Below are 23,529 nucleotides of genomic sequence, written 5' to 3'. Positions count from 1 at the left end.
CCAGACTACTGTGCAATAACAAAGGAATAAGCGTTAAGAAATTCATTCGTTGAGAAAATGCGCAACCCTCAGCGTTTGGTTAACTTTTCAGCTGCCTTAAAAATTAAAAGTGATGAATGACGAAAATTAGCAGGCGCCAAAGTGGAGCCGTTTTCCCTTTTGCTACAGGTAATTAAATGTCCACCGTAATTAGTATTGCAAATAATTTTGCCGTTTTCACCTTAATTTGATTATGGTTTGGAGAAACTGAAGGCGAGGAAATGAGAAGTGTGCGCCAGTTTTCGCGAGTGGTCACGTATCACGTACCCACTACGTGAAAAAAGATAATAATGTAGACCTATAACGAATTATTTAAGGCTTTCTCTTACTTCAGTTATTGAATTTCCAACGGCATCAACAATAATATAGTATTTTTTCTGCTGGATGAAATGGTCAATATTTAAATTATTACAACACCAATAAGACTGCTGAAAATCAAACAAATTTCACGTGATAAAACAGATCAAAGTTCAAATGCTAACAAGTACGAGAGCTAATATTTCCGTATCGTAAACACACCGAATACTTAACAGCTTTATATTTATCCTAATGGGCTATTTAGACATGCTAAAAACCACAAATTCTGCAAATTCCCAGGGGTTTTCCACCAAAAAAATATCAGATAAAATTTGGACTAATGAAATGATACAATTTCGTGCAAAAATCTCCTACAGTGCAACGGTGAAGACTGAAGATAAACATTCTTGAAGTGAAAGAGAGAGAGAGAGAGAGAGAAAAAAAATAGTGGGATTCCTCGTTGACGAAATGCAGGAGTGGGGCATCATCGAAACAAGCATCTCTTGATGGGCAGCTTCTCGTCCCGCAGTGCACTGGTTACTGTGCCTTTGGAGAGACGAAAGGTTTTGGTGAAGAAAAGACAATGACGACGGAAGTCTCGCACCAGGAGCAGACGCTCGACGTGGAAAAGCGTCCGCTGCCCAAAAACTCGATCAACTTCGAGCAGTTGCGCCAAGGGCTGAGGGAAATTTTCTCGCAGGACTCGGTCAACGTTGAAGAGGTCAGAGAACTGATGCTCGCCTACCGAAGCGACCCCAAAGAGTGGAAGAAGTTTGCCAAATTCGACAGGTGCAAGTGAGTATTTCTGCTTTATCTGTCTGGTTCATCCATGGCTGTTTTTTCAAAATAGAAGACAAAATTTAAATTTGATAGCTGAATTTTAACAGTAATGAAAATTAAAAAGAGATTGGAACATTCAAGATATTTTTAAAAAGGGTGAAAAACTGTTTTAGTCAAAAGATTGAAACATTTAACTTTAAAATATTTAAAGTAAGTGTATTCTTTTGAAAAATAAATATAACATATAACGTCACATCACTGACGCAAAGTTGTGAATTTGTTACTTGTCAAAAGAAGGCAACACATATATTTGAAATAAATATTGTGAACTCTTTTTATTCAAGTGGTTTTAGTGGGTATTAAGAAATATAAAAATCATAAAAAAACACTACAACGAAGTGATAAAAGGTTTCTCGATTTCCGATTATGGAAAAATGGGATTTCTGTTTTTAAATATCCCATAAACAACTGCAAAAAACATTGGCTCGAATTGTTAAGAGCATGCTTTGCGTGCACGTCGTTGCAATGTGAGAATCCGAGCGATGTTTGGGGGTCGAATGCGGGCTGGTGTGCCAACGTTTGACCCTTCTGTCATTACAATGAGGAGACCATTAAGATTTGGGAGGATTTTGCGATAGATTTCCGACTCGCTACGTGCTGCTTTGCACCTTTCCAGCGTGCGTGAATTAATTGGCAGGATCACGAAATGGTCCTTTTCTGGACTGGGCTTCCCCCAACGCGGACCACGTTACTCGTTTGCGATGATTTTGGGACACGGAGTTTTCACTAGTTGCTGTTCGTTATCTATTCGTCACCCATTTCTAGAGAGGTGAACCGATCAAAAGATTCCAGTTGTTTAAAATAGCTGGAGTGTTTTTTTTTTTGTCAATAAGTCCAAACAGCCAGTTTAAACTATGCAAACACAAACAATTAGCGTCACGAGAGTACTTGGAATTGCCCACCTGAAGAATGTTCAAATTCCCCGTTAAATTATCAGCAATCTGACGGCCTTGTCAGAGCTGCTAAAAACCAGCTTTTCTCTAATCTGTCAACCAAAGGACCCCGCTTGTATGTAAACACAAAAACTGCGTTTGTTTGGAACGCAGAATACAAGAACAGATACATCATTGTCCGGTGGGCAGCGTCGAACCTGAGCGAATCAGAGGGCCCCTGAGAAAGGCTTGCCTTTACGTCACCGCCGAGCCGATCTCTGTAGCGCAGGGAACACGCGCGAATGTTCTTTTGGTTGCGGGCAGGTTTCGCGTTTTACGGCCGTTTAACTGATTGCAGCCAGTCAGGTACATTCGACAGCCGAGACATAAATTAATTTGAAACGTGTGCCACAAGGCAGATATTCTAGACACTCAAAAACATACACAAATAAAATAAATATTTACCATAAGATCTTAGGTGATAATGAAATATTTTGTATCACCATGACATCGAAGCCTGCATGCGTGTATTTATTTATTTCCTTTGCTTGCCAAACATGGCACTTACTTGTTGATCCTCTTGGAAAGGTCATTGCATAAGTACAATACAAAACCAACTATTTTTTAATGTTCAATTAAACTCACTGGAGTTTGTGAACCGACTATCAAGGACGATGTTAAAAAATTGGGAATATTTCTTAGTTGGAGGTGAAATATTTTTCTATTTGCTTTTTACAGTCAAGAACAATTTTTAAAGGCTTCCTGAATTGAACGAATGATGCCATTTAGTGGTAAAAATTAATATTACTGTATCAATTTTTTAAACAAACATCTTGGTTTTCTGAAAATTAAGGATGGTACTATCCTTACTGAAAATCAATTAGTTTAATAGCTAAAACTAACATCAATCGTTCAATTCAGGGGCATTTTTCTCTTCCGGACATTATATAAGCAAGCAAGCAAGCAAACAAATACCCACCTTAAAAAAATAATTTAAAATGGAACATTATTGTTTTAAAGTCATATTTTGTTAACCTGACTAAAAACGTTGCACAAGACCCTCTGTTGGGAAAAGATAGGAGAAACTGAAGAAAATATGTACTTCAGAAAACCCTAAACAGCAAAATGTTGAGAGCACGTGTTCTGATTAGGTTTCGAGAGGCAAAAGGAGGAATTAAAAGCAGATAAAATGCTTTCGATTTGTGCGTGGATTAAAATATGTGTAAGATTTTTCGCGCCCCATCGATGCTTATCGCAGGCAGATAACGCAAGGCTTAAATGGTAATGCGTGCGTTAAAAAGCGGGAAATTTATATGTCCAAAGTCTGCACAGCCGAATTTTCGCCTCATTGGGTTGTTTCTCCATCGGCTGTTGCTTTTATCGCAGAAGAGAGGTCACTTGATCGATGCATGCAAAAGAACTCGGTACTTTTCCCAAGGGGCACAATTGAATGACCCCTAACAAACGGATATTTACTCAACGTCGTTAAAAATAAAGCGCACTCTAATCTCTTATCAGGAAATCGCACGTTTGACCTTTAACGAGAGTCGTCCGAAAGAGTCGGTCAAATCAGTGGATTTTTGCAAGGCAACGATTGAATTTAATTTGGCAAATTGTTAAGTTTCAATAGTTATCTAAAAAAATGCTGAGAAATAATCAAATTTGGGCTGAGTAACAATTAAATTCAATTCATTTAAAATTTTTTAGCTCTTCCTCGGTCTTAAAGTAAAGGACAAAACAAATTTCCAGAATTTTTCAGTGCTTACAATCAGTTATTTTGCAAACTTCCAAGATCACCGAAATTTTTGGAACATTCCGGAATCCTGCAAGCACAATTTTTCCGCCATGGAGCTGGTTTAAAGCAGTTAATATTATGACGTAAAAACACACGCGTTTGCTGCACGCCAGCTGGAGGTTCGAAATCTCATTCTTACACGGTCGCGGCCAATTAAAATGAAAAGTGAAACTCGCCCTGCGGCAACAACTTAGGACCGCAAACACGACGCACTTTGTTGCTCAGAAGGATAGTGCATTTACGCAGCATTTCTATTGGTCAAATTGCGACGGAAAAATTGCGTTACGGTTACCTCGTCCAAATCCGGATAAAACTAGAATATTAATGAGAAGTGCTATTATTTGTTGCAGATATACGAGGAATCTGGTGGATACAGGCAATGAAAAATACAACCTGATCGTTCTCTGCTGGGGCGAAGGTCACGGCTCGGCCATCCACGACCACGCGGACGCTCACTGCTTCATGAAAGTAAGCCTAATGACATTTTTTAATCGACTTGGCCGAGGACCAGTCTATAAAAACTGTCAAATTTATTGGGCAAGTCTTCGCAGGAATTTTCTAAGTCTAACATGCGGGTATAAAATAGTTGGCACTTGAATAAATTTGGCTCCAAAGGTAACTCCACGGAAGCAACGTTTTAATTTTTAGAAAAGGAATTAGATGGTTTTTCAGCGATTGAACGTAGAAAATTACCAAAAATTTAAAAATTCAGTTTATGTTAAATACGGTGGATCAAAGTCTCCTTCTTAGGCCATAGTCTGCAAAATGCGAGATATTTAAATTCTGTATTAATCCCCAGATGCTGCAAGGCACGCTGAGTGAGGTCCGTTTCGAGTGGCCGACGAACCCGGTCCAAGGTTCGGAAATCAAGGACGAAGACATCAAAGAGATGAGAGAGATCGGCAGGAGCAGCCTTTACGTCAACCAAGTTTGCTACATTAATGGTAAATTTGCCACCTTATCGATTTGCTCAGTCCAAAATTTCTATCACCTAATCTTATCCTTCATGCGGGAACCTTGCAGAAGTGTATATTTCAGTATTTAACTCGCTGAGAATAATGTACGCTGAGAACATGTACTTAAGCGATGCACCACAAATACATTTTTTATTTTCAGTTGAAATTAACCTCAGTTTCCTTTTTTAAATTTTCTTATTTCTTCTCTAGTTTCAGCTCTATTTCATGAGCAAATTTGAAAAAACAATAAAGTGGGCCAGTCAAAAGGACCGACGCATTTTTGGTTTTGCGCTCTATTTTTCATCATATCAAAACTGTTTTTATTTAAATATCGTGTGTTTTAATCATTCAGTAAATTCTTCCGTCACTTAATCGCCTAAAATATTTCAAGTTAATTTTGAGTCTTTTAAACAATTTTTGTTAACCATATTTAAAATATTTTTTCGTCTTCAGTTTTGACATTTTCGTGGTTTTAAGAGAAAATTTAGTTTAAAAAAAACAGACTTCTAGCGTTTTCTTATCCATGGGCAAAATCCACTACCAAGAACCGGACATTTTTTATTAATAATTATTGCTAATTGTTCCAGACTCTATGGGATTACACCGAGTTGAGAACACCAGCCACACCGAGCGGGCTGTAAGTCTGCACTTGTACTGCCCACCTTTTAACTCCTGCTCCGTCTTTAACGCGCGCACCGGACAGAGGAGCAAGTGTCCAGTCACTTTCTGGACCAAATTCGGGGAAAAGAACAACCTGGTACGGAAAAATAGAAAAGCAAGTTGAAACGATTTAACTGATTTTATAATTGCAGCTTGAAATCTCGCCGAAACTAGAAGACAACTGACGATTTTAGAGTTTTGTGACCGCTGTGGGTGCCAAAATACACAAATAATATCGTAGATTTTAAATTTCATGTTATCTCATATCAAGGCACAACACCCCAGCCTTTTTCGTGTGACAGAGAATTGCCTAATAAAATATAGTCACGAGAAACTGTTGTAAATAGCGAAATCATTTCGCACCACGTACAAAGCTAGCAAATTGTTCTTTACGGACTTATTATTTTAAGATTTTAAATATAAATAAATGTATTTAAGGTAAACAATCAATTGGTTTTTTTTCGTACAAACCCTTGAAAGTGTTGGGAAAATAAAATATTAAAATCATATCAATCATCACGAACATATCGATCTCCAATTTGTGTGGCATGGAGTTCCAACAGGAAATAAGGGAAATTTCAATGCCACGAAGCGGCCATCGAAAAAGCAATCGAGAGACAGTCGCAATGAGGAATTTGTTGGTTGCGTTCGCCCTGGTGGGCCTCCTCGCAAAAGAGGTTTGAATATCACTCACTATCCATATTTTCTTAAGCTTCAAAGGTTCCGGCATTCAAGTCCCTAGGGGGCGACCTTTCGCTCGAGAGGCACCGCCGTGACGCTGACCAATGTTCTTTGACGACTATTAAGGTAAATTAAAAAGAGATTTAAAAGATATTACGAAAGCAAAGCTCTTAAGAAATCACTGGATTGCTGCGACCTACCCGACGGAATTCCAGAAGAATTCTACGGACCGTGTCTCAGCAAAGTGACCAAAAAGAAAAGGGACCCGAAAGGTTAAATTCAAACACGAATCGAATATTTTATTCTGAGCTTATTCCAATCGTCATGGGACCATTCTCGGTATTAACCCATTTTATCCGAGCTAAAGTGCACATTTTGGATCACGTGAAAGAAATTTATAATTCCATGCGATAGTTTTAAGCATAAAATATTTATTGATCAGTTCTCAGGTCCTCAAAATATTTTCGATCACACGATATATAAGTCGGTTTAGTGATATCTTAAATATGTTCTTTGGGGAGGAAAAAAGGGGATCGTCGATTTTCACAATAATTACAATAAATTAATGTTCTTTACTAACGAAAAAAATTAAAATATTTTATTATAGCAACAGAAAAAAAATAATATCAAATGGTCAAAATCATATTCAATCCGTTGAGTTTTTTCACTCAAAAAGGGATTAAAACTGTCATAATTTTAGTCTTTGTTTAAAATTGTGTATAAGATAAAAATTCAAAATTACTAAATTGTAATTGAAAAGATGTGTTTCTAATTAAAGTGAACTATTTTTATTTTTATGTTTCACCAACGAAAAATATTCCCAAAAATTATTAAAAATGTTAAATACATATCACTTTTGTAAAGCCTCTCTCACACGAGAAAACGGACCATTCATTTCTCTGAAAAACAGTATTAAAATTAAAAATATTGGAATATATTGTGCTAAAATTCCCAGCCCAAAAAATTTATAAAATACAACCAAAGCTTCTTGATTTCAGCCAAGAGAATTCAAGGAATGTCATTTGCGGTATTTCAGTCTTTATCAATCTTATTAGTTTATTAATAAATATTTTTTCAGTGCACTCTGAGCTGCATTTTGGAAAAAACCGACATGGTACGTGAATGAGCCCTAATAACAGATAGAATTATCAGAAGTCTGAAATAATTTTTTGACAGCTTAAAAGCGACGGTTACGCAAATCTCACCGGGCTTCAGCAATTGTACCTCAGCAACTCGAGTGCCGCTTGGGTGCCAGTCGTGAATGCTGCATTTAACAAGTGCACCAAGGAGCAGAAAAGTTGAAAATTACAGTTCACACGACTTTAATCAACATCTAAGTTTAAACAGCCGCCGAAATAACAACCGAGGGCGAGTGCAAACTTCCGAATCTGCATTTCGCATTTTGTCTTTACCAGTATGCCGTCCAGGTAATTAACCTTAAGTGCGGTAAGAAAATTTCAAATTAAAATCAACTTATTTTTAGAAATGTCCTTCGGAGAGCCTAAAGAGGCAAACAGGCCAGTCCGCAAAAATTCAGGGTAACAATTTCGAAATTTAAAGTTAATTACTGGCAACAATGTTTCAATTTTTCCAAGCGGCAAAATGCAAGAGCTCGATCGCAAAAGTGTCCAAATGCGATCCCTGGACGCCCCTGCAGGCACCGTCTGATTCTCAACAAAAAACTACAGGCTAAAATGGAAAAGCAAACACTCTGTGCATGAAAATTAAAGATTTTTTGTGCAATGCAACTTGGTCATGTTTTTCTCTGAATTTTTCCCAATCAAAATTTCCCACGAGCACACGCTGGCTCATTTCAAACTACCAAACTGCGTCGCAAAATGTGTCACAAAACTACGTTTTTCCGTTTTTCTGATATCCTGTTGTAATGGGGCTGTCGGCCATTGTGGCGCGTCATTGGCCAGAAAGGAAATGCCTACGTGATCATTTTACTGTGTCGTTCAGCGTTTTCGATCAGCAAGATACAGCAACGATGGGTATCAGGGCGTGTGTAGTACTCGCCCTCGCGGCATTTTTTCTCCAAGAGGCAATATTACCCTGATTTTGAAAGCTGAGGGTTAATTGGAAATCTTTAAAAGGTACCCGCCTTTGACTTGACGGGACTAAACTTTGGCAATCCGCTTGCGGGCCTTTTCGGAGGCACCAACAAGCGTCATGTCAGGCAAGTGGACACCGTCAAAGCCTGTTCTTGGTGGACAATTCAGGTAAGTTCTTATTGATTTTGAACTTCTACCAAGTAAATTGGTTTAGGTATATGTTTTGAAATAAGGATAAATGTTTGCTGTGCGGGGATAAAAGGTGTTCATTGTATTAGATTAAAATAACTTCTATGGGTAAAATTCTTGAAGAAGAGATAAATAAAAATGTGGTAATTCAGTCTTTAAAACAGGATCTAAAATATTGCTTATAAATTTTGAACGATTTTTAAAGTGCAGTTACATAACATGGCATTACAAGGTTTGCATAATCATGCAAATGAAATCTCGCATAAGTTTTCCTTAATGAATTCTCAAGTTAGAAAAAGCACAATTTCACTCTTTGAAATTAGCTTTTCACAATAAAGGATGACAATTTTAGCTTGTGAATTTTTGAGAGGGAAGGTTATATCACAGAGAGAGCGAGTGATGGGGTTTGCAGAAGTTCGTCACTCCTCTCTACAACTTTTGGACGCCTTTCACTATTCTCTGCAGGTAACACTGTGGTATGAATTTTATTTTAGAGTAAAATATACTGCTGATCCAAGGTCTGAGGGGCTGAAACAGCCGCTGTACAGTACACTACAAGATCGTGTTATATAATTTTTTCTCTCAGAAATTCACTATTAGCTATAGCTATCTATCCTAAATCAATTTCTAGAGTTTAGCCGTTCGTTAATTTTAAATTCTTACAAAATGTTGTTTTTGCAGCTAAAACCCCACTGAAAGGCTGCACTTGCCTCGATTTTTTTATACCTTATGATTTGTTTGATACACATCAGTTGTTATTAAACAAAAATAAAATATTTACAATGAATGTGTGGAAAATGTGTGATTTTGCCAACTGAGCAAAGCTCACCAAATATCCAAAGCTTCCGAAAACGAGATTTTGTTTTCCAATATTTTTCTACCGCGTTTTACAGACCTGATTTTTTTAAATTGAAAATGTCTGGCTCATTTGACTTATAAAACATTAAATTAAAACCAGATTTTTTTAATTTAGCTAGTTTTAAAGCTTATAAGTCATAAATTTTTTTATTTTATTAAAACTGTTGCACTGGTAATTGGCAAAAATTAGGGTAAAACCGCAAAAAATGCTAACCCCCTGTAAATATTTAATAAGTTCTTTAGCATTCGTTAAAGAGGGCTTCAAACTGAAATCCCAATTTGCAGAAAAACTTTTTGTGCTGCAAGTTCCCAACACCTTTCACATCCAGTGACACTGCAATATGCGCAACTAAGAAGAGAGGGTTTTCCAAAGGAAACAAAGGTATATTTAGTAGGAAAATTCGAAAAGGTCTAATAAAGAAAAACTCGGCATTTCAGACAGCAGACTCGCAGAAATGGGATTGGCTGTGAGATTTGAAATGTTTTAAGTTCTGTGTTGATTTTAAAAATCATAATTCGTGCAGTGCATCGTCAGTTGTACTATCAAGCGGAGGGATTCGGTGCTTTATTGTTATTTATTAAGACAAACAATTTGTCACTAACTGCAAACTATTTCTCAGCTTTACGAAAATGGAACTGCGAATGTGGAAAAACTGCGAGCTCAATTTCTGGCTTCAACCCCTTCGAATGACTGGAAAAATATAATTAATGGAGCCTTTGACACGTGCTTGGACCAACTGCAGTGTATTTATAAGACTTCCACGATTTTTCAATTTTCATATAATTATGCGTTAATACAATATGATAGACGCCGACATCACGAAAGAGGGAGACTGCCAGATGACCAACCTTCATTTCGCTTACTGCCTCTACAGCATTGGAGTCAGGGTAAAATCCACACCTGACAGATTTTCAGACAAAACTAACTGTTAAATCATTTCATTCAGCAATGCCCGGAGGAATCCCGCACGTCATGTTAGTTTTTTACTATTAAATCAAATGCTGGATTCTTGACATATTTATTTTAACAGTGGAGGAATGCTACGTGTTCTTTGAAAATGTAGCGAATGGAAAGTCCAAGTGCAACCCCTGGCCTGCGCCTTTGAATGGTTATATTGGACCTGCAGTGACGACAAACCAGTCCCAAATTGAATCGCTGTCGACTTCTACGACGATCAATGATTCTTCATCGGCCGCCTCCTCCACCAAGTCAACAGATAGATTCTACTGAGTGAAGCGTTTTTAAACTTGTTTTCTTAAAGTTTTAAATGATTGAGGTCACGATTTAATAAAAGAAGGGGTGATTTTTACTGGTTTGCAAAAAACAAAATGCGATTTTAATGTTAAAAAATAAAAATCAATAATAAAATCACAACGCAGCCATATTGAACTGATTGTTGCTCTTGACGGTTAGGATAAAAGGTCCAAACTGGTTGGGCACAAAAGTGCTCACGATCACGTCATACGTTCCGGCCGGCACGCCTTCCAGCTCCAGCACCACGAAACCCGACCTTTAGTGATATTCACGATCAAACTACGAAATTTAAAAAGAGGAAAAGCTCCTACCTGAAGTCCCCCGAGCTCTTTGTTGTGAAGGCCCCTGGTGAATTCTGGTCCGAGCTGACTACGCAGAGGACTTCAAAGCCTATTGGGTACTGCTTGGGTCCTTTCAGGTTGATCAGAAGGTTGCACACAGAGCTCAGGTTGAGCTGGTAGCGAGGGTTGGTCAGGAAGGTGGCTTTGTGGTTCCGGCAGCCACCGGCAGTGCCCGCCTTCCACTCACCACTTATCTCCTGTAACAAATAGATTTCAACCTTGAAAATTTGATTCATTGTAATTGTGAGCCTCTGTAAAAAAAGCAATTTTAGGGATTTTGACACAATATTTTAGAATGCAATGTAGGATTCCTAGGGCAACCCCTCCATAAAATTTCATCTAAATCGTAATACCCATACCAAGCCGCGTTCGCCTTTATTAATTTAATCAAAATCTTACCTTTTTATATTCAAACGAACTGCCGATTTTCCTTAGCGTAAATGGAATTGTGGAGTAAGCCCGTAAGGTGTAGTAGATTGTCGTGGTTTTCTCGTACTGCGAGACGACTAGATTGATTTTTTCAGCGACGCCAGCGTTCACTGGGATTTTTGTAAGGTAATGCGGACTGTTTATCCGGACGCCATCAATGAAGGGTCTTGGCTCATCTACGAGAATAATTATCAGCAACAAATTAATTAGTCACGAGCAGTACTTACAAGGGTAGTAAACCCTTTTTCCATTGTTCTTGTAAACCACGATCGTGATGTATTCATTGTTCTCTCGAAAGTCTTCGATTTGGGTGATGTGCCGCGTGAGCAGAACCCAAACATTGGACTTGTTTTGTGTCGCGGGCACGTCCAGAACGAACTGCGGATTTTCACTAACGTTGAAGGCATCCTTCATGGGACCCAATCCAGCCTGCCACGACCTGAAGAGAAAGATGCTCAAATTATTAATAAATTTAAAATCTCGTCAAGCTCACTGGTGAAGGCAGAAGGTGTATTTGAACAAGGACGGATTCCAGTTGAGATAAAACACATCAAAAAACTTGATAATGCTCTCGTAATCGATCCAAAATACGCCGTTGTCAAACATGGCGGCGCTGTTTGGATCAAACTTGAGTGCTGCCTTCATGTCCTCAGTCCAGTGCCGCGTGTCCAGTTCAGAGTAATTTCCTCTCCAACGTAGGTGGGACCAAGGGTTTTTCAGTTTTAAAAGTTTCACACCCTGCAATAAAATAAGCAAGTTGAAAAAGGGGAATTTATGATAATTTAGGAAGTTCCCTGTCATTCTTATCGAGAGGGTTTGTCATAAGGGCGCAATATTGACATGACAAAAAGACTATTTTTTTAATTCATACAAAGAGGCCTTTTTTACAGCAGATTTAGTTAATTAATCCCAACAACTTTAAACATTTCAAATGGAGAGGACATTTTCATCAAATAAATCTTGTTTATCTCAGGTTATAATATTTTATTTTAATAATTCACACTCTTAAACCTTTTATTTATTAAAATAGCTTTTGTCATTTACTCCCACATTAATAACTAAAAATTTAATTATAAACAATTTCCCTATCTTCTTATTAAATTTTATTTATAAGAATCCACCAGGAAAAAACTAAACGGAAAACTGCATTCTGTAAAATGTTCAAACCTTGACTTCTCTGATGTCCAGGACGGCGTAGGCGTGCGTCGGGACAAGTCCAGCTCTGTCTGCATCTGCTTGGTTCAACACTCCGGTGGCAACTGTGGCCAAAACATCCCCTCGGTGCAGCCGCTCAAACAAAGTGGTGAAAAAGGCATCTTTGTTGAATGCACCCTCTTCAGAGTGCATTGGCGCCCGCTCTGGTATCCAACCAGTCAGGGCGTGCAAGTCAATGTTCTGCAATTTTTGAGGGATAGAAAAAAGGTTCAAAAGCATAGGATAAGGTTGGTTTTTTTTTTAAATTCTCACTCTTGAGAATTAATAATTTTAGACGAGAAATTTCATCTTCATTTTGTAAGTGTTGAATTAGATTATTAAAAAACCGTTAAATTACGCTGTTTGATCCAGGAAAATCGTATCCACCCATCACTTTCATGTAGGCTTTTTCCAGCAAGGAGATCCATAGTTCATTTTTGTTGGTGGAAAAGGAGCACAACAACTCGCCATGCTTGCCAACTGGCAGGAAATCGTCCACGACCACCTTCCTAGCGACTCCATTAATGTGCAGCTTGATCATGTACTTTCCGAACGGATTGTACACAGGATCATGCTTAGAGTTGCAAGGGTAAATGATTGAGGTGATCAGCTTCTTGTTAAATCTACAAAAAAATTAGGCTTTGTGGGAAATACTTGATTTGCTGAGTCTTCCTACCTTCTTTCGTAAAGGGCGCTGATGGCTAGAGACGCGACAAAGGAGCAGTCAGACACGACGGTTTGTTTTATGCTCCAGCAGTCGACACCATTTTCGCCAAACATGACTGGATTCGGACAAATTTCGTCTGGACGTGCCCAGCGAGCGAAATTTTTAGACTGCTTTGGTGATAAGGCCAAGAAGCCAGACCTGAATTACAAACATTGGTTAACAAGGAAACCCTGACAATCTTTCAAATTAGAATTCCGTGAAGTTAAAAGAAAATTACTGATGAAACTAAAATTTTTGTCCAATCACAATGATACTTGGTACACAGACTCTGCTTTTCAAGACAAATTGATTGCTACGTAATATTATACTTAATTTTGAATATTTCTGAATTGCTTACGGTTTTTATGTGGGTCCAGCCAAAAATTTGCAACTTGCCATAATATAAAATTACTAAAAAAAACTTTATTGTAGCAATTTTTAATATATTTCTTCACTTGGATTTTAATTCAATTTTTTATTTTGTTTGCAATTATATGAATGTATAAGTCAATTTTAGCAGTAAAAAAATTGAAAGAACCGCGAGGGTTTAAATTTTGATAATTTTACAAAATTGACATACTTGTCTGTGTAGGGCATGGTGAGTCTAAACTGTTCACGCAGATCAACTGACATAAATGGCACAAATTCATTTTTATTTATTCTAGACGTCCTTTCCAGAACCAATTTCTCCTCCTTTGTGTAAGACGACTGTCCGGTCACTACTAAATGGGCGCTATCCCCTCTGTGTAGAGGAGGACGGTCTGAGGAGGAAGCGGGTGCTGCAGCAGGCGCACTAGGTTCTAAGGATAAAATATTATTCATTTTTGTAAATACACCAGTCTATTTTCAAACCTTCGTTTGGGGAGCTGTCTTCAGGTACGGCCCTCAATCCAACAGACCTGATTGTGTCTGGTTTGCTCTGTGTTATCCCTTTTAATGCTTCTGCCCTCTCCAGAGCTTGCGTGGCTAATTTCTTTAGTTTTAACTGTAGCTTCTCGTCAGGCGTAATCTTCTTCTGCAAATACGACATAATTATGCAGGTAATAATAAACTCAAGGCAATATTTTCTGCCAGCATACAGTCTCTAAACTCAACTCCACGGCCTTCATGTACATTTCCAAAGCTGCATCTTTGTCCCCAGATTCATCAGCGTCCAGAGCTTGGTGGAAGAAAAACTTCACCTTTGACATGCTCTTTTGGTCCTCAGACTGAGCCTTTTCAGGGCTCTTCGGAGGGGCTATTGAAAGATCGTTTCTGTTAATATTTTAGGTCATAAAATTTACTTAATAAATAAAACATTAATATGTATGTACATGTAACAAACCTGAATTTTCCAAAGCCTCTGCTCTAGCGGTATAATCACGAGCCTTGATGAGCCAACTTTGTTGCTGGTCCGCTGGAATTCCTGCATTGGCAACTAACCCGAGTAACCTGGCTGCTTCTCGGTAGAAGTAGCAAGCAGGACCGATTTGCCCGGCCGTGTCAAAGGTCACCGCTCGACCAGCGGCGGCCATTGCATCCTCAATAATTGGCTGCACGTTCCAACTCATTATGTTGTTGAATCAAATCGACTCAAATTCTACGAAAAAAACTCTTTCATTGCAGCAGGAATGTTGGTGAATCAGGTGTTAGTCCATGTTTTGATTTTACGAGTGGGAGGAGGGAGTGGCGAGTAGAGTGGCAATATAACAAATAAGGAGAGCATGCAAAGGAGCTAATTCAAATATACATTTTATTTTTAAGAATGGTTTTTCACGCTAACAAGTTATTGAATTGATGACTTCATTTGTAAATTTTGTTGAACAATAAGCAATTTAATATTTTCATCTTATTTTGAGAGTCAGAAGACAGAATGTTCACATAACTGCTGGTCCTGCGCTCCATGCCAGCCTGGTGTTTGGCGCTAAGCGCCAAGTTAAGAAATATAATTATTCTAATTGCATAATATGTATATTATTTCATTTTTAATACAAAGAAAATATCCATCATAATAATATTTATTCACATTTTACAAAAGTTTTGTAAAAATAGTTTGAGTGATTCACCGGAAGAGTGGGTAGCAATTTGGACGGGTTTTCGAGACATAGGAAAATTATAGTTTGCTCAAGTCAGAGAAATTTTATTTTTATTTCATTGTTTAGTTTAAAAGTCAAAACTATAGAGTACTATTTTGGCATTAAGTTAAAACTCAAAATGTTCAAAAACCTGCTTTTCATGCGTCTATAAAATATTTTCATTGTAAATATAGAAAGGTCATTAAACATGAGGGAAACATAAAGCAGTGTATTACAAAATTATAAAATATGCTATATATTGTTGTCAATTAATGCCCGCCGATTTTAATTTCTTTATTTCTAAGGTGAGTAGAAAAAATATCATAATTCATTTTATTTTTAAAATCGAGTTTATTAAAATTATTTTACATAATCTGTACACATTTACACGAGCGTCAATTAGGAACAGACATTGAGACCGCACTGTTTTTGCACTAGAAAAGTTCGTTCACACAACCGAAAATGCGCACCCGGTCGATTTAACGCAGATCTTTTACAAAGAAGGTTTTATTTACAAAGAGGAAAAATTGTTGTCATAAATAGGGCTTGTTAGTATGTACAGCAGGCGTCGGGACGAACTCAAGGATCACTGTTTGCGCTGCAGGAAAGGGAACTTGGTGTCCCTAGGCCGCGCGACGCGGTGCGGCATCTGGTTCATCAGTTGGTGCTCGATCATGTCCATGTCGGGCGTCATGTGGTGGCCGCCGGGAGGGTCGCCGGGCACGGTGCTGCCGTCAGGCCGCAGCCGGGACATCATCGGCCCGCCAGAGTGCTGCAGCGGCGCGTACACCACCTCCTGGTTGCTCGCGGCGCCCTCGTCGCCGAATTTGGGCTCCTGCTGGTCGCCCTCAGCCTGGTTTGAGTCCTTCTTTGACAGCACGTCTGCACAAATAACGACACGAATGTCAATTAGAGAATTCAATCGTATATAAGATAATTTAGAAAATAATCACTTCCCTATACGTCACTATTCTAAATAAAAAATATTAAAAATTAACGATTTTTCTTGGTTCTTAAGATTCGATTTTTTCAGCAATCTTATAAAAATTGTGATCACATTTCCATGAACAACATGGATATTTAAAATTGGTGATTTCACACAAAAACCATTTTTATGAAATTTAAAATTGCCGATTCAAATTAATAAATTAATTCAGGATGGTAACTTATTTGTAAATAATATGTTTTGAATGGGGGAAAAGTATATATGAGTGTGTTATTTAAGTTTTTCCTTTCAGAATTTCACTTGTAGGTAACCAATTTAAATTTATCAGCGCGAAACCTATACCCAAGTCGTCAATTTTAAATTTAATTAAGAAATACCTGTGTGTGCATTTCTTTCTATTTCTGACAATTTTTTTCACTTTCGCTTTTTACGGGAAAGAGCGAAAAGAGTGTTCCAACAGCTAAAATTAGCTTTTAATTTGTCTGATGAAACAAAAATGTTTTAAAAACAAAGTGAAATGACATATTTTGAGCCCCCAGAAGTCTACCAAACGTCTGAAACAAAGGTTGGTCTGCACGAGTCTTGCGTTATTCAGCTTCGAACACTAAGGGATTTCGCAACTGTTGAATTGATTTAATTAAATTTCTTCTAAAGGTTTTCTACAAGATATTGAGGATTTGGTGCTTCTAATTATTTAGTTTTTTACTTCCATCGATTTAAATGCTTGGCACGTAGATAGTTTAAATTCTTTTCTCTCACAATTAAACCACTACTTTTTCTTTAATTTTTATTATGCTCTTTATATTTATGAGTACCCAAAGCGAACAACATCAAATACCGACTCTTAGAGAGAGCAGAAAAATAAAAATCTAAAAATGGAAATTGAGCTTGAGGTCTAAGGTCAGGTCGTCCTCAACCTTGCGACGGGCGCGTAACTCCGTAACTATACCGTTTTATGAGGCATTTGATCGTAAATTTTCCCCTTAAGGTATACGCATATTATCTTTCGCTCAACTTACTGGTCGCGTCTCCGCCGTTGGAGGGCTCCTCGTGGTCGTGGTTCTTGTCGTGTTCGTGCATCATGGCGTCCCAGACTGCAAACAAAGCACGCGTATAATTAGAAACATTCATAATATTTATCGTCATTTTACGTCGCTCTTGAGAATTGACGCTTCGGCGAATTTTGCATGTAATGAGACAAAGCTCTTGACCTTCGTCAGGTTGAAATTATGGTGGAAGAAACAGAGAGGCGGATGCGATTGCCTCAGAGGGTCAAGAGTGCTGACGCGCTCAGTTAATTTTTTTCCTGAGGGTTGGTTTGTCTATACCAGGAAAAGGAGTATAAAGTGAATCTTTACAGGCTAACAATTTTAAATAATTAGAAATTATGACTAAATAGTAAGCAATTCGCTCTTCAATGTTTAATGATTGAAAGAGGGGAGGTTTTTGGAATTAAAAATTCAAACTTTGCCAATTTTCTTAAAACTTTACAGCACACTTGAGCATATTTTCTTGATAGCTTTCGATTCCTCTCGTCAAAATCGATCTAACGGTGTATGGCACTTTTTATGGAAACTTTAATTGAGAAATAAAATCAAATTTCAAGTACGGAGACAGTCCTCGCCGTTAGAAAAGCAAGCTAACTTTGCAGCCACTTTTCTTAAAAATTTACATAGCTACCTGGGTCAATTTTTGCTTTTTTGGGTTTTGATCTATCAATCCTCTTTAATGAATTAAATATATTATAAATAAATCATTATTTTCCATTGAGTTGCATTGCTCACCGCTAACAGTGGAGCCAATATATTTTCTAGTAAATTTAAACGGCAACCTAGGAAAATCTTAGCTCTTTCCCACAATTTTGAAGGAAAGGTAAAAAATTTCATCGGAATCTTTTTATTACATATTATCCACTTTTTATATTTTGATATCAGTCTCTTAAAAAGTGTTATATTTATGATGATTAAAAAGAATAAAATTAACCAGTTTCTGACGAGAGAAACATACTCACTCAGCTCATGGGCATCGCGTTGGTAAGGGTCCATCGAGTCCAAATGGTGGTCCTCCATGCGGGCCAAAGAACTCAAACCATGCACCATCATCGCCTTGTTACAGTCTGCAATTATAAACGAGAAATTTAATACCTAATTTGCAGTTCCTACTGAAATTAATTTGCATTTTTAAAAGGAGATCTTGTTTGTCCGCGTTCTCATGGCCGGCGGCAATAATTTTGGCAAAACGCAATAAGTTACGAAAAAGTGCTCACCAGGCATGTCGGACTTGTTGCAGTAGTCGTCCACTTGTCGCATAAACACATGGAAGAGGCGGTTCACCTGCGAACAGAGTACGCGTTGCATTAAAATTATGCAGTTTTCGGCCGAGCGTAACAAGGTGCATGCATTTATCAGAAACACGTGTGTTTATGTGAGAAAGACCTGGAAATTTAATTTAATTCCGAGGTTTAATTTCCACTCTCGAAGTGGGTCACTCGTATCGCAGCACCAGTGAGCGACTGGGTCAGTGGGCCGTCGAGGACCCCAGTCGCTTCACTTCAGATATACCGTTCGTTACGCAACACACAGGGAGCCGCCGCCTTTTTCTACCAAATAATTTCCACGAGCGGTGCTTTTGAGATCAAGAGTTGTGAGTGTGTGCTGGTGCTGGTGCTGGGTGTATTTCCAAATCCGGTCAATGATCGAGAGACGGAGTTGCTTTACGACAATTTGTAATAAGGAACCGGCATTCGGCAGTGCAAATATTTTGACTGCATTTTTTTAGCTGGCCACGACCTGGTAATGGTGCAACGCTTTTATTTTGCAATCCCGCATTTAATTTACTGGCGCTACACACTGATTTTATTATTAGAAATTGGAATTAAATTCAGAGTGAAGGATGTCGAGAAATATTACGTGAGCAAGGTGAGGTTGTCGTTATTGTTGTAAAACAAACAAAGATAAATTGTATTTGAAGCCGAACCCATCGCTTACGTGTAAATGTCTAAGTAAAAAATTCAAGGCAGTTGCCAGCAGTGACACAAAGTAAAACGTCTTGTTGTCTAGAATTAAAGCAGCATTGTCAGTGGTGGAATATGAAATTATTTCTTATAATACCTTGACCCTTTTAAAGTGTTCAGGATACATAATGTCACAAAATTACTGAGCATTTTTAAGTGCATATAATGAAATATTACCTTTTAATAATATTCTCTGAAAATTTGATAAGAGCTAAAATTTTGTCAGGTTGGCATTTAAATTTCTGAGAAAATTGGCTCCCAAAATGTTAGTTAAGTCTCCTTATTGGAAATCATGATTTATTTCGCTAGAAGGGAAATTTTACTCATAATTCTCACAGCATTTGATAGATCGCAACGAGATAGGAACCTAAGTTATGCAAAAAAAAAACATTGACTAAAAAACGTTTAATTTTTCGAGAAAATTTGCAAATTATGAAATTTAACTGCTATTGCTCAGCTCTAAATTGAATATTGCGCAACTCAAACTTGCAATAAGATCAACTGCTAACTAGTCAACAATTCAAATTTTATCGGACCCACTTCAACTTTCTGTCATACACCACTACACCAGTAAAAACGCTTTAGATATGTACTCTACACTGTTAACTGGTGAACCGAAATCGAAATCACACAAGAATTTTCTGGAGGCATTCAATTTGCTCAAGCAGCTTGACGAAGAATTCATATGCACGCAGTTGATTTCAGGGCAAAGAAAATCTTCAGAAAAACGCGAGAATTCATTCTCCATAATAAACTGCTTAGTAACGCCACGGCAATGAATAATAATTTATGAAAATTAGATCTGAACAAGCAATCACGGATTTCAGCACTCATTTAATAAATCTAATCTTGAAAGCGTGAGACGATCGAGGCGCGAAACAATGGGAGAATCGCGCAAGTCCAATTAGCATCATGCATAAAGCGTGAATAAATTCATTTACAACGACTCGGTCAGTATTCACAAGAGAAGGCTGCGTCTGTTTGCTCGTAAACGGCTGTAATTAATAAAACGATGATTCTCGCAGCCGATGATAATAAAAAAGCTGAGCAGTAAAGTAAACAGAACCTTCCTGCCCGCACAGACTTCCTCTCCGTGTATATATTCTTGATGGAGGAAATAACAAAACAACTCGTCAATTTGTTGTTCCGGCGGCGAGGTCGTCAACAACATACAACAATATATCAGGTCGATTTGTCACTACCGCGACCTCTTCGCGAAAGTAAGGTTCCCGTGACCCCCCTGGCAGCGACCTTTCGCTTCTCTTCTGTTTTTTTCTCTCTTTTGCCGCGTAACTGCCGTCGCAAGGTGAAGAATAAGATATCGCGCTGCAAGAGACGGACTCATCCTCGCCAAGGTTTATTTGACAAACGGGTCATTAAGATTTTCATGTTGTTATTAGTGCGTAGAGTTGAAAAATCCACTTTCGCTTTAGGGAAATTTATAGATCATTTATTTTGCATCATTCGTCATCTCATTAGGCACGAAAGTGCATCTGAGCGTGCACGCATGTTCGTTTATTTACTTTTTAGGATGCAGCCAACGAGAAACAATGGCCAATTAAGGTGTGTGTTTACCATGGGCATGACTGACTAAAAATCCTTTTCGGGCAAAGGACGCAAAATAAATTAGGCTAGATCGGCGATTAACTTTTCATTTTCATCCACACCGGAACAAATTTTGACACTGATGAGGAGCCCTGAAGGTGAACACTCACTCAGGGAGGACGAATTCTTCGTTTGGACGTTTCAAAAACATCCTCCTCTTTATACTTTGTATTAATCAACGTTGGTGTGGCGTGTTTGGATGAGAGTTGTTTTTTTTAGAGCTTTTATGTTTGCACTTAAGCTCTCCATAAAATATAGAAGGAAGCTAAATAGGAAATTAAATTCAAATTTTCAGAATTTACAATTTAAAACTTAACCATTGCATCGGTTTTTTATTGTAATTTCTAGATATGATAGAAATTAATATTATTGTCAACTTGGAAAGATTTTTAACCTTCTTTAGCTTTACATGTGGCACAGTTTTGTTAATTCTTTTCCGAAACTGGATATTTTTAATTAAAAAAACGGAGCACGGCAAAAACTGGACAAACAATATTGTACTCAACTTGAAGCAAATCAAATTTTAAATAATGTATGCTAATGGGATGTTATAAATTTGATTATACTTTGTGTGAATGGATAATGAAAGGTGCGGAATGTTGAGAATATAAACATTTTACGTCGGCTCAAGAATGAGTCGGAAAATCAATTTCAATGACCAGTAAGTTTTGTCTAGATGCGGAGTTTTACTGATGAGGCAAGAGGGGTCGTAATATCTGGCTGTACTAAACGAGAACGTGTGAGGGATATTATATTCATTTTCAAAACTTCAATTTTAGCCGCCCACACCCACTCGCAAAATTATTTTTGGTTGAATTTTTTCCTGGTGTATTGTTTTTCATTCTTTTCTCATGATAACTTTTAACAACACTCGGAAAGGCAGTTCAAATTATTAAAATTGTATTAAGCTTTCGTTTTTCGAGGAATTGTGCTGCTGGTATTCTGTTTGTGTTAACTTGTTGCATTGTTTAAATTCGCTCTAAAAGCGTTGTTTGAAGGTAATTGTCAGGTCTCACTCGGCATTATATCATCGGGGCGCGCGCGTTTCATTGTGCTAGGTCGGCACGCGTGACTCTCGGCAAGCACTAATTATTACCCTTTCCTGTACATGCTGCACGTCTCTCTTATTATTAGCGGTGACTCGGCACTCGAAAGCAGCAAATAAAACTGTTCCACTAGCTCGAGTAAACGAAAAAGCTAATTTAATTAGTAAAATTATTTGCGGAAGACAATTACGAAAAATTAAATTTACGAAGAAATAAACTAATCAAACTTAATTTACTAGTGACGAATATTAAAAATTATATAGATTTAATTTAGTTCTCAAGTTGGAACATCCAGATTTCGTGTGTAAATATACAGCAGGAAACTAATAAAAAATCTGAACAACAATAAAATAAAAAATAAATAAAACGAAATGACTAATCTCTATGAGATTTTTTTAATGATTTAGGGTGAAGCTGAAAAAGGTTAGAGAAGCGTCTGCCTACCTTCTCACTCCTGTCGAGGAACTCCCACATGGGGATGCCCGAGGTGTGGACGGCGGCGACGAGCGCCGAGGCGAGCAACAGCGTCGTTCTCCACATTTCTCTGAGTGCGGCACCTGTCTCTTTGCCCACACCACGAGCGAGCGCCCTTTATACCTGACACTTTGCCGCGTCGGCCGCTAGGGGCGCCGACGACGACTCCTGCGCGGCCGGGCCATCAGTTTCGCGGGCCGAGGAAGGATGCATGCGGGCAGATTACCATCCGCGTCGCAGCCGCGTCGTGCTCCGCGCTCGTTGACGTCATCCTCGCGCTCGCGTTTGCCTCGATAATAACTATTGCTGCACGCCTGTCGGCACCAGAGAAATAGAGATTAAAGGAGAGAACAGAATGTGGCGCGTGGGAGTCGGACCACCGAAATGGTAACATCCACGGAGAGCTGGAAAATGTTGCTCTCCGAGTCGGATCAAAGGATCGATACAGAATAAAAATTAAAACTAACACAATCTTCAAAATCTTATTTTATTTTAATAGTCTTACTACATTATCTAAAATTTATATTGGAACTTACACAAAAAATAGAAACAATCCAAATCTCAGACTTTTCCTTTACAAAACTAGTTTTTTTGTTTTAATTTTTTTAAGATTGAACGACAAAAACGCTAAGAATAAGAAACCATTGGCTCAACATGAAATAATTCAATTTTTCCACCATGGAATCAATTGGCCCTGTCAAAAATGAAATTCCAGTGCTACTTTAATGTAAACGTCTATGTTTCAAATGAAAAGCACCAGCTGAAAACTCCTTCCTCTGGATTGGCTGTATTTGGAACGTTGCAAACAATAAATTTACTGACAAAAACCGAAAACGCATAATAACCGTAAACATAATTGAATTGAACTTTGGAGCGTTTGACGACATCTTTCTTGAAACAAACAAAAATTCTGTACATTTCTGAGTTAGTAGGTCAACGATCAAGATAGAATTAACTTTTAAATATTAAAATTCATATTTGTCAACGATTTACTTTCTGTCACAGCCATTTGCAAGAAAATAAAAGATGTTTTGGCTAAGATTTCGAAAATAGATATGAAATTTAAAACTAATCTGGGCCTGTTTATGTTCCCTAAATGCCTCGACCCTTTCAACCCCCTTTCCATCCGCTTGAAAAATAAAACACATAGTTTATTTTATTAAATGTATATATAGCTTCATTTCGTGCAAAAGAAAGTGAAAAATATCCCTAGAAACATGCTCAA

The 23,529-nt window shown here is 37.9% G+C and overlaps 5 protein-coding genes across 6 annotated transcripts; 3 read left to right on the top strand and 2 right to left on the bottom strand.

Annotated features, from left to right (window-relative positions):
- The first annotated feature begins 850 nt into the window (after positions 1–850).
- LOC135937771 (cysteine dioxygenase type 1) lies at positions 851–5,905 on the top strand. The gene is made up of 5 exons (XM_065481011.1): positions 851–1,131; positions 4,194–4,311; positions 4,643–4,787; positions 5,387–5,556; positions 5,612–5,905. Exons 1-5 carry the CDS (start codon positions 920–922, stop codon positions 5,642–5,644), a joined length of 678 nt encoding a protein of 225 aa, XP_065337083.1. The 5' UTR covers positions 851–919; the 3' UTR covers positions 5,645–5,905.
- A 91-nt stretch (positions 5,906–5,996) lies between these two features.
- LOC135937760 (uncharacterized) lies at positions 5,997–7,882 on the top strand. 2 transcript variants are annotated; one of them, XM_065480995.1, is made up of 9 exons: positions 5,997–6,136; positions 6,195–6,266; positions 6,316–6,412; positions 7,139–7,167; positions 7,219–7,254; positions 7,317–7,437; positions 7,488–7,567; positions 7,624–7,678; positions 7,736–7,882. In XM_065480995.1, exons 1-9 carry the CDS (start codon positions 6,008–6,010, stop codon positions 7,831–7,833), a joined length of 717 nt encoding a protein of 238 aa, XP_065337067.1. In that variant the 5' UTR covers positions 5,997–6,007; the 3' UTR covers positions 7,834–7,882. The 2 variants fall into 2 exon arrangements, with proteins under 2 accessions (XP_065337067.1, XP_065337060.1); XM_065480988.1 differs by having other exon boundaries at positions 6,180–6,266.
- Positions 7,883–8,031: 149 nt separating this feature from the next.
- Positions 8,032–10,571, top strand: LOC135937755 (uncharacterized). The gene is made up of 9 exons (XM_065480978.1): positions 8,032–8,184; positions 8,237–8,362; positions 9,527–9,623; positions 9,680–9,708; positions 9,766–9,801; positions 9,862–9,985; positions 10,050–10,129; positions 10,189–10,216; positions 10,273–10,571. Exons 1-9 carry the CDS (start codon positions 8,131–8,133, stop codon positions 10,470–10,472), a joined length of 774 nt encoding a protein of 257 aa, XP_065337050.1. The 5' UTR covers positions 8,032–8,130; the 3' UTR covers positions 10,473–10,571.
- Positions 10,543–14,814, bottom strand: LOC135937748 (calpain-7-like). The gene is made up of 12 exons (XM_065480964.1): positions 14,491–14,814; positions 14,246–14,403; positions 14,019–14,181; positions 13,747–13,966; positions 13,137–13,325; positions 12,819–13,083; positions 12,434–12,661; positions 11,760–12,004; positions 11,494–11,705; positions 11,237–11,442; positions 10,808–11,034; positions 10,543–10,752 (listed from the first exon to the last, which is right to left on the bottom strand). The coding sequence occupies exons 1-12, from the start codon at positions 14,714–14,716 to the stop codon at positions 10,611–10,613; spliced, it is 2,481 nt and encodes an 826-aa protein (XP_065337036.1). The 5' UTR covers positions 14,717–14,814; the 3' UTR covers positions 10,543–10,610.
- A 737-nt stretch (positions 14,815–15,551) lies between these two features.
- On the bottom strand, positions 15,552–22,432 carry Reg-5 (Rhythmically expressed gene 5). Its single transcript, XM_065496806.1, has 5 exons — positions 22,275–22,432; positions 18,433–18,499; positions 18,178–18,282; positions 17,186–17,260; positions 15,552–16,102 (listed from the first exon to the last, which is right to left on the bottom strand). The coding sequence occupies exons 1-5, from the start codon at positions 22,368–22,370 to the stop codon at positions 15,807–15,809; spliced, it is 639 nt and encodes a 212-aa protein (XP_065352878.1). The 5' UTR covers positions 22,371–22,432; the 3' UTR covers positions 15,552–15,806.
- Between the last annotated feature and the right edge of the window lie 1,097 nt (positions 22,433–23,529).

Source organism: Cloeon dipterum, chromosome 1 (assembly GCF_949628265.1).
Source record: "Cloeon dipterum chromosome 1, ieCloDipt1.1, whole genome shotgun sequence".
In the NCBI taxonomy this organism is placed as follows: Eukaryota; Metazoa; Arthropoda; class Insecta; order Ephemeroptera; family Baetidae; genus Cloeon; species Cloeon dipterum.
This window is presented reverse-complemented; position numbering and strand designations above follow the sequence as displayed.